Source organism: Thamnophis elegans, chromosome 16 (genome assembly GCF_009769535.1).
Source record: "Thamnophis elegans isolate rThaEle1 chromosome 16, rThaEle1.pri, whole genome shotgun sequence".
Taxonomy (NCBI): Eukaryota; Metazoa; Chordata; class Lepidosauria; order Squamata; family Colubridae; genus Thamnophis; species Thamnophis elegans.
In genome coordinates, this window is record NC_045556.1 from 33,315,826 (window position 1) to 33,326,844 (window position 11,019).

The window sequence follows — 11,019 nt, forward strand, 5'->3', positions numbered from 1 at the left end:
TACATATACACTACTTCCATTCTCTGTCCTTCGGCTCGTCACAAGAGACCATCCAGGCAGAAACCCTATATTTTTACTGTTGCCTTTTTTGTTATTTATTTATCAGCACAAATACAACATATTTTATAATTTACTTTCTGTAAGCCACTCAGAGTCCTCCGGGATTGGGCGGCCTATAAATCTATTAAATACATATACATATACATATACAGCATATGCATATATATATCCCTCCTTCATTTAACTCTATCCATTATCATAGCATTTCCCCCCCCCCAATAATCAAAACTTAGCTAAATTCAACTTAGTTCTTTTTTTTATTAACCTTTATATATAACCAAATAATTTCTAATCTTCCTTTCATAGGTACCATTCAATATTCATATCCAATTACTACTTGTCATACCAATACATACGCAGACATTCTTATCATTATCGGTTGTTTATTTTACCATATCTATTGTCACTAAATTTAAGTAGTTTTAGATTATACACTTCGATCTATCAACCTGTGTCTTTCCAGTAGCAAAACATTTTAATGTCTTCTGCCATTTCATTTCATTTATTGAATTTATAGGCCGCCCAATCCCAGAGGGCTCCGGACGGCTTACAGAAATGAAAAGTATTAAAAAGGATTAAAACAATAAGATACAACAAGATTAAGAAGAAATACAAAATGCACCCAGTCAAAGGGGGGCTGGACCTCAATCAAAAGGTCAACAGCCCCAGGCCTGCCGGAAAAGCCAGGTTTTGATAGCTTTACGGAAGGCCATGAGAGTGGGTAGGGTCCGGATCTCTGGGGGTAGCTCATTCCATAGGGACGGAGCAGCAACAGAAAAGGCCCTACTCCGAGGCGTCGCCAGCCGGCATTGGCCAGCTGATGGCACCCAGAGAAGGCCCATCCTGTGCGATCTTATTGGTCTAAGGGAGCTATGTGGCAGAAGAGTCTCGTAGGTATCAGTCCACTAATCATCTCCTTAATCAAATTTGGACTCCTCTTTGCAACTCACTTTCTACAGTATGTAAAGAAGGAGGATTCTTTGTGTTGTGTTTGTTTTGAAAATTTTAAATTAAAAAAACTTAATAAAAAAGAGTGGGAAGGGACCTTGGAGGTCTTCTAGTCCAACCCCCTGCCTAGTCAGGAAACACTACACCAGACAAGTGGTTGTCCAATCTCTTCTTTAAAACTTCCAGTGTTGGAGCATTTATAACTTCTAGAGGCAAGTTGTTCCACCGGTTAATTATTTTAACTGTCAGGAAATGTCTCCTTAGTTCTAAGCTGCTTCTTTCCTTGCTTCTCTTCTGACTTGGCTTGTCAGAAGGACGCAAAAGGGGGAATTACGTGACTCCGGGACACAGGGACCGTCATAAATATGAATCAGTTTGCAAGCATCCATATATAAATCACGTAACCGTGCAGAAACTGTCTCTATGCAGTAGTTTATTTAGTGACTATTCTAAGTTACTGAAAAAGGTGACTTATGACCATTTTTTCACACTTATGACCATTGCAGCCTCCCCATAATCAAAATTCAGACATTTGGAAACCGGCTCAATTTATGACGGTTGCCATGTTTTAAGATCCCTTCTTGTGACCTTCTGAAAATTGAAGTCAATTCACTTCACAACCGTGTGACTGACTTAACAACGGAAGTGCTTCGCTGAATGACTGCCGCAAGCAAGGTCGTAAAACGGGGCGCAGCTCACTTAAGAACTGTCTCGCTTAGCGACATAAATTGGGGGCTCCATTGTGGTCGTAACTAGAGGACTGCCCGTATGACCAGGGATTCTGCACCGTTCTCTCCTTCTAAACTGCAAGCGAAGGTCAAAGGAACAAACACGGATTGTCCTCGAATTACGACGGTAATTCAGCCCCAAATTTCTGTCTCTAAGCGAAGCGAATTTGCGAAAAGTGTCTTACGACACTTCTCTTGCCGCAGTCGTTAAGCGCATCGCTGCCATCATTAAATCAGCAACGCCCTTGCTCAGCGAATCTGGCTTGATGTGGCTCATCGGGAGGTCGAGGAAGGGGAATTGCGTGGCACACTGTGGCCAGGCGTCTAATTTTTTTTTAATTAAAAGTTTTAATAAGTTTTACAATTATATACCTTTCCCCTTCCCTCCCTCCCCCCCAATCCCACATCCCCTCCCCCCCTCCCCCCCAACCTCCCAGAGCAAATACAGGGTATAAACATTTAGCAATCATACACTAAAATAAACTAACTTTAGCCTCGTCCTTCGCTTATACTTTAACTCCCCTTTTGTAAAGCTAACTTTAAATATGTTGTAACATTCCTTGTTCATTCATTCATCAGCTATCTGAAATTTCTTAGTCCCATACTTATTTTGAGTATAGTCAATCCATCTTCCCCATTCCAGCTTGTATTTCTCATCTGAATGGTCCTTGAGGTATGCTGATATTTTAGCCATCTCTGCTAAGTTTGTTACTTTTAACGTCCATTCTTGGATAGTAGGCAATTCTTCCTTCTTCCAGTACTGCGCCACCAACAATCTTGCTGCCGATGTTAAATTCAGAATCAAGTTAGTCTCTATAACTGTACAATCTGTAATTATACCTAACAAGAATAACTGAGGGGTAAACTTTATCCTCTTTTTAAGAATATTTTGAATAAGCCACCATATTTTTATCCAAAATGCTTTGCCAGGCGTCTAAATTTTGATCCCGGGGTGGGGGTGGGGAATGCCTTGGGAGTCGTGACGGCAAAACACAACCCCGAGTCCCATTTTTCGGTGCTGTTGCCACTAAAACACAACCGTTGTAAGTTAGAATTCCTCCAGGCGAATTTTTCTCCCACGTAACAGAGAAGCATTAGGGAGAGGGGGGGGGGGAAACCACTTCTGCCTGCCGGAGAGACTTTTCAATTTGCACAAATGTGTTTTATTATGGATTGTGATGATTCTTCTCGCTGGTCTGGAGATTTGCTCATCCACGTGAGTGCGGGTTCCCTCTCTGAAGCCATCAATGAAAAAAAATCTAGGCCACTAGCCAAAAGAAAGCTGTTTAATGCACCCTCCGCGTGTCTGCATCAATCTAAGCAGAGGGAGGCCACAACCTACACGCATCAGGAGCATTTTCCCTCTTTGTGTAAGTGTGTGTGTTCCTCTACTTCCCCCCCCCCCCCCCCCAATCTCTTTGTATGTGCATCCTTCAAGGTTAAAACACCATTCGTAGCTATTCAGTCCTTGGCTTCTAGTATCCGGCTCGAACATATACAGGTAGCTCTTAAGACAACAGTGAATAGGACAGGACAGAGGTAGAGTAGAGTAAAATAGAATAGGAGTAGAATAGAGTAGGATAGAGTAGAATAGAATAGAAAATGTAATGGAATAGGAATAGAGTAGACTAGAAAAGGAGTAGAGTAGTAGAATAGAGAATGAAACAGAATAGAATATGGAATAGAATAATAGAATAGCATAAAGAGAAGAGAAGAGAAAAGAATGGAGTAGAGTAGAAAAGGAGTAGAATAGAGAATGAAATATAGTAGAGTTGAGTAGTAGTAGGGTAGAATAGAATAGAATAGAATGAAACAGAATAGAATATAGAATAGAATAGGAGTAGAGTAGAATAGAAAAGGAGTGGAGTAGTAGAATAGAGAATGAAACATAGAATAGAATAGAATGGAGTAGAGTAGAAAAGGACTAGAGTAGAACAGAGTAGAATAGAGAATGAAATATAGGAGTAAAGTTGGGGAGTAGTAGGGTAGAATAGAACAGAATGAAACAGAATAGAATATAGAATAGAATAGAATAGGAGTAGAATAGAATAGAATAGAACAGAGTAGAATAGAGAATGAAATATAGAATAGAATATAGAATAGAATGGGAGGAGGGGAGAGTAGAGTAGAATAGAGAATGAAATATAGAGTAGGAGTAGAGTAGAATAGACTAGAACAGAGTAGAATAGAGAATGAAATAGAGAGTAGTAGGAGTAGAGTAGAATAGAATAGAACAGAGTAGAATAGAGAATGAAATATAGAATAGAATATAGAATAGAATGGGAGGAGGGGAGAGTAGAGTAGAATAGAGAATGAAATATAGAGTAGGAGTAGAGTAGAATAGACTAGAACAGAGTAGAATAGAGAATGAAATAGAGAGTAGTAGGAGTAGAGTAGAATAGAATAGAACAGAGTAGAATAGAGAATGAAATATAGTATAGTATAGAATATAGAATAGAATAGGAGGAGAGTAGAGTAGAGTAGAAAAGGAGTAGAGTAGAACAGAGTAGAATAGAGAATGAAATATAGAGTAGAGTAGGAGTAGAATAGAATAGAACAGAGTAGAATAGAGAATGAAATGTAGTATAGAAGAATAGAATAGAGTAGAGTAGAATGGAATAGAATTCTTTATTGTCCAAGTGTGATTGGACACACAAGGAATTTGTCTTTGGTGCAGAAGCTCTCAGTGTACCTTCAAGGTTACAATGACTTAGGGCCGTTTTTCACACATAACGACCTTTGCAGCAACCCCATGGTCATGGGATCAAGATTCAGATGCTTGGCCACTGACTCATACTTATGACCATATGCTCTGTGCCATACATACGCCCTCAGAGCATTTCCTATTCCAGAAGGGGCGTGTAAATGAAATTCCGTGTTCTCTTCATCATCCTTTTAGGAAGACTACCACAAACTTCTGACCAAGTACGCCGAAGCAGAGAATACCATCGACCGGTTGCGGCTGAGTGCCAAGGTACCAGATAATATGGACCCAGATTGTTGGCGGGGGGGGGGCAAGAGGCTGATTCTGTAAACCGCTTAGAGAGGGCTGTAAAGCACTATAAAGTGGTATATAAGTCTAAGTGCAATTGCTATTCCTTCCTTCCTTCCTTCCTTCCTTCCTTCCTTCCTTCCTTCCTTCCTTCCTTCCTTCCTTCCTTCCTTCCTTCCTTCCTTCCTTGCACAGTGGTTAGAATGCAGTATCGCAGGCTAACTCTGCCTACTGCCAGCAGTTCGATCCTGACCGGATCAAGGTTGACTCAGCCTTCCATCCTTCTGAGGTGGGTCAAATGAGGACCCAGATTGTTGGGGGCAAGAGGCTGACTCTGTAAACCTCTTAGAGAGTGCTATAAAGCACTGTGAAGCAGGATATATATCAAAGGGCTAAGGGCTACTCCCTTCCTTCCTTCCTTCCTTCCTTCCTTCCTTCCTTGCACAGTGGTTAGAATGCAGTATTGCAGGCTAACTCTGCCTACTGCCAGGTGTTTGATCCTGACCGGATCAAGGTTGACTCAGCCTTCCATCCTTCTGAGGTGGGTAAAAATGAGGACCCAGATTGTTGGGGGCAAGAGGCTGACTGTAAACCTCTTAGAGAGGGTTATAAAGCACTGTGAAGCAGGATATATATCAAAGGGCTAAGGGCTACTCCTTCCTTCCTTCCTTCCTTCCTTCCTTCCTTCCGTGGTGGTGCAGTGATTAGAATGTAGGATTGCAGGCTGACTCTGCCCACTGCCAGGAGTTCAATGCTGACGGGCTCAAGGTTGGCTCAGCCGTCCATCCTTCCGAGGTTGCTAAAATGAGGACCAGATTGTTGGAGGGCAAGAGGCTGACTCTGCAAACTGCTTAGAGAGGGCTGCAAAAGCATTATGAAGTGGTATATAAGTGCTCTTTCTATTCGGATTCTGATTTCCCCTCTGATTACTGCTTCACCTTATTATTATATGAAGACCCCTGCTTCTGATTCATTTCTTTTAAAAAACCCAGCTTTACTTCATTTCAAAAGTAGAATTCAGATTCGTCTTCTCTTCGTGGCTGCTTTTCGAAAATAATTGTTAAGTCAGAAATCTTCGCGGTTCAAAACCCTCCCAAGAGTCTGCCGATACAATGAGATCTGGCCGGCTTTTAAAGCTGTCTTTGGCTCTACCATTCTGCAAAGAATTTATCTCCAGGAAGTCTTTAGGGCTATTGAAAAGAAGAAAAGAGAATTGTACTTTTCAAGGGGAGAGAAGGAAGCGCGGGTGTTTCTTTCTTAAGATGACTCAGCCAGTTTTGCCTTGAACAGGAAGTGCAAAGAGGAGGGGGGGGGATTGAAAACATGCCCGCTAAGAACGCATTTGCAACTGGCTGTTCTCTGTGCGCCGACTTCCTGCGTCTCCAAATTGTGACAGATTCTTCCCTCCTTGTTGTGTGTCTCACAGAGGCATAGAATCAAGTCTTAGTACCACTTTATAAAAACCCTAGTAAAATTCACAACTGGAATGTTGCAACCAATGTTGGTCATCACGTTATCAAAAAGATGATGAAACATTTTTTTGGGGGGGGGGATTTTCTCCCTTCCTTGGCAAAATAAATTTTGGATTCCATTGTGGCCGTACATGCTTTTTTCGTTTTCGTTTTCGTTACTTTTTATAATTGATTTACTGATTACCCGGCGCTGCCCCAGTATTTATTTATCCCCCCCCCCACTTCCATTAACGTTGCCGCAATTTCTAATGTTGGATTTCCCCCCCCTTACCAGAGGGAGCCCCCTTGTGGAGTACCTTGAAGCCGTTACCGTCCACGGCGCTATACAGTAGAAGCCATTTTATGGCAGTACGGTAGAAGCCATTTGAAGGCACAACAGGCTGCATCTTAACAGAACACACAGCCCGAGGGGTGTTAGGGTTGTCTTACCCCCACAGTATTTGTTTCCAGAGAGTAAATCATCTGTGTACCAAGTTTGGTTGAAATTGCTCGAGGCGTTCCAGAGTTATGCTGGAATACACACACACAGATAGGTAGGTAGCAGTGGTGGGATTCAAATAATTTAACAACCGGTTCTCTGTCCTAATGACCAGCTGGGTAGGCATGGCCCAGTGGCCATGTAACCATGTGGGCGTAGCCAACTCAAAGTCACTCACGTCGATGGGTGCTTTGCTTTAGCTGTTACAATGGAATAAGGGTTAACCAGAGAGGCAGTTTCTGTAAGCAGGTCAATAAAGATTAGGCTAGAAACAACACCAGAATGTTTCCTTCCTGCCTTCCTTACAGGATTAGCCCTGTAAAGTGGAAAAAAACAAAAGGAGATTTCTTCCAATAATCAGTTCTTTGAACTACTTAGAAAGTTACCAACCGGTTCTCCCAAATAGGTGCGAACTGGCTGAATCCCACCACTGGTAGGTAGGTAGGTAGGTAGGTAGGTAGGTAGGTAGGTAGGTAGGTAGGTGGGTGGGTGGGTGGGTGGGTGGGTGGGTGGGTGGGTGGGTGGGTGGGTGGATGGATGGATGGATGGATGGATGGATAGATAGATGGATAGATGGATAGATGGATAGATGGATAGATGGATAGATGGATAGATGGATAGATGGATAGATGGATAGATGGATAGATGTAGATAGATAGATGATAGATAGATAGATAGATAGATAGATAGATAGATAGATAGATAGATAGATAGATGATAGATTTCTTTTTTCCCTTAAAAAAAGGGAAGCATTATCTTTGGAGCTCATCTTCTGGACAGTCATTGTTTTACACATTCTTGTCCTATTTCCCCATCCTTTGCTGAAAAATCTAGGTTTTCCTTGTTTGTTGGGGGGGGGAGGTCCTTCCCACCATGATGCTCTCATGCAGTCACAATGCTTAGTTTATGGAGACATCTCAGGAGATTTGAAGGAGAGCTGGCTGTGGCAACTGAAGATGTGGGCCAGTTTCAGACATCCAGTTCTAGCCGCTAAAACATAAGCAGGAGAAAAAGGCTTAGAATTCACCTCCACTCGTGCGGTTCGGAGGACGATGACAGTTGGGGACCAAAGAAAGCAGGTAAAGTTTGCAGCCATTTATAAAACCCAGGCTTCCAAGTTTGACGTGTAATTGAAACACAAATTAAAGGAGCAAAAGGGAAGGTCCCTATTTTCAGCCCGAAAGGGAATGGATTTGGAGCTAAAACCTAGCAGAATCCATGTGAGTCTGGAATAACAGTTGGAAGGGACCTTGGAGGTCTTCTAGTCCAACCCCATGCCTAGGCAGGAAACCCTACACCACTTCAGACAAATGGTTGTCTAACATCTTCTTAAGAACTTCCAGGGTTGGAGCATTCGCAACTTCTGGAGGCAAGTTGTTCCACCGATTAATTGTTCTCACTGTCAGGAAATTCCTCCTTAGTTCTAAGTTGCTTCTCTCCTTGATTAGTTTCCACCCATTGCTTCTTGTTCTGCCCTCAGGTGCCTTGGAGAATAGCTTGACTCCCTCTTCTTTGGGGCAGCCCCTGAGATATTGGAAGGCTGCTATCATGTCTCCCCTAGTCCTTCTTTTCATTAAACTAGACATACCCAGTTCCTGCAACCGTTCTTCATCTGTTTTAGCCTCCAGTCCCCTAAATCATCTTGGTTGCTCTTCTCTGCACTCTTTCTAGAGTCTACACATCTTTTCTACATCGAGGTGACCAAAACTGAATGCCATATTCCAAGTGTGGCCTTATCAAGGCATTATAAAGTGGTATTAACCCTTCACGTAATCTTGATTCCATCCCTCTGTTGATGCAGCCTAGAACTGTGTTGGCTTTTTGGGCAGCTGCTGCACACGACTGGCTCCTATTTAAATGGTTGTCCACTAGGACTCCAAGATCCCTCTCACAGTTGCTACTATTGAGCAAGATAGAACGGTTCTTCTCACTTTTCCCCCTCCCTTTCAGGTACGCTTATACAGCGACCCCCCGAAGCCCAGCCAAGCTGCTACAATGGGGAGAATATCCGAGGCATCCAAAGTGGTCACCTTCAGCATCCCTCAAATCAGATCCGCTGAGATCACAACGCGCACCAGCCACGCATCCATGAGTGGTCAAGGTGAAGGTAAGTTTGAGACATTTGCATCTGGTCTTCCTTCATCTTGGAAGAAACAGCATTGCCAGTAGGGGCAACAGCGGTCGAGTAATTCATTGGAGAACCTCTCCAATGTTCAACTCCAGTCGTACCTGGGTAGGGTGCAGCTGGGAATTCATGGACTAGACTGAGAAGGAGAACAAACTCTCTCAACAACCACCAAGAACACTCCCAGCTGCACTGAGCTAGTTGTAGATAAATAGGGAGGGAAATCCACTCCTTTCTAGCACTGATGATGTTACCTAATTGGGTCTTGAAATGTCCACAAGAAAACCGCTAAGCTGAGAGAGCACCAAGGATCCTATACTCTTCCTCCTCCTCCTTTTCCTCCTCTGTCTCTTTCCCTCCTTCTGCTCTCTTCCATAAAGCCCACTTCCTTTTAGCTTTGATGATGTTACCTAGTTGGGTCATGAAACATCTGCAAGAAAATCACCAGGCTCAGAGAGCACCAAGGTCCCTACACTCTTCCTCCTCCTCCTCCTCTTCTTTCTCCCTTCTTCTCTCCTCCACAAAGCCCACTCCCTTCTAACATTGATGATGTTACCTAGTTGGGTCATGAAACATCTGCAAGAAAATCACTAGGCTCAGAGAGCACCAAGGTTCCTACACTCCTCCTCCTCCTCCTCCTCCTCCTCCTCCTCCTCCTCCTCTTCTTTCTCCTTTCTTCTCTCCTCCACAAAGCCCACTCCCTTCTAGCATTGATGATGTTACTTGGTTGGGTCATGAAACATTTGCAAGAAAATTACCAAGCACAGAACACTAAGGACCCTATACTGCTCCTCCTCTTCCTCCTCCTCCTCCTCCTTTTCCCTTTCTTCTCTCCTCCACAAAGCCCACCCCCTTCTAGAACTGATGATGTTACTTAGTTGGGTTATGAAATGTTTGCAAGAAAGCTCAGAGAGCAACAAAGATCCTACACTCCTCTTCCTCCTCCTTTTCCTCTTCCTCCTCTTCTTTCTCCCTTCTCCTCTCCTCTGCAAATCCCATTGCCTTCTAGCACTGATGATGTTACCTAGCTGGGTCACGAAACGTTTGCAAGAAAGCCACCAAGCTCAGAGGGCACCAAGGACCTCACATTCCTCTATTGTTGCCAATAAATCAATGATCACACCTGAAGGTATTGCCCTCCATGAATTGAGCTGGATTTTAAGCAGGATTTATAATTTTTTGTGTTGCAGGATCTCCCAGGCAGCCGGCGCAACACTCATCCTTGAGCAATTCCACAGGCATCGCTTCTTCCGAAACAGATCGTCCTATTTCCAGCCAAACACCTTTCTTGGGAGATCAACTGACACGATTGTTAGCTGTCCAAGCAAGTAAATTTCAGACCGAGGCAAGGTTTTTACATTTTACATTTTTTTACATTTCAAACTAGCTGATAACCCACGTGTTGATTTACCTTAATCCTGTATTAGACAGGAAAAGCCCTGATTTGGTGACAATTAGTTACAAATGTTTTCCCTGCGCCACTAGAAGGCATACATTTGTCCTCAAAATAATCAAAGCCTTGTTGAAAATGCCCAGACCAAACGTAATTTCTACTGTTGGATTTTCCCCCTTACCAGAGGGAGCTCCCTTGTGGAGTACTGTGAAGTGGTTACCATGGCAACTCCATTACAGAAGAAGCCATTTTACGGCACAACAGGCTGTATTTTAACAGAACACACACACAAACACAAGGGGTGTTAGGGGTATCTTACCCCACAGTATTTGTTTCCAGAGAGTAAGTCATCTGTGTGTCAAGTTTGATTGAAATTGCTCAAGGACTTCCAGAGTTATGCTGCAACCCCCACACACATAAACATAGCCATAGATAGATAGATGATAGATAGATAGATGATAGATAGATAGATAGACAGATAGATAGATAGATAGATAGACAGACAGACAGACAGACAGACAGACAGACAGACAGACAGAAGCACTTATATACCGCTTTACAGTGCTTTACAGCCCCCTCTAAGTGGTTTACAGAGTCAGCATAGATCAGTGATGGGCAACCTTTTTGGGGTGGTGTGTCAAAAATCGGCAAAAAATCGAGCATAACTCGCGTTGTGTGTCACTTCGACAAAAACATAATTTTGCGCAATTTATAGTTTAAACTACAAAAATATATAATTGCAATATAATTGTATTTAATAAACCAAAAACAAATTATTTAACATACCTGCTTAGTAACTTCTTTGTTCATCAGTCACTTTTTT

At 42.8% G+C, this 11,019-nt stretch overlaps 1 protein-coding gene across 1 annotated transcript in view; it reads left to right on the forward strand.

The window, feature by feature from the left end:
• AKNA (AT-hook transcription factor) overlaps positions 1 to 10,288 on the forward strand; it is a 33,615-nt gene extending 23,327 nt beyond the window's left edge. The window contains exons 4-7 of the mRNA XM_032233219.1: positions 4,636 to 4,710; positions 8,629 to 8,785; positions 9,994 to 10,148; positions 10,262 to 10,288. Coding sequence (XP_032089110.1) covers positions 4,636 to 4,710; positions 8,629 to 8,785; positions 9,994 to 10,148; positions 10,262 to 10,288 — 414 coding nt within the window. The remainder of the gene's footprint in view (positions 1 to 4,635; positions 4,711 to 8,628; positions 8,786 to 9,993; positions 10,149 to 10,261) is intronic.
• The last annotated feature ends 731 nt before the right edge of the window (positions 10,289 to 11,019 follow it).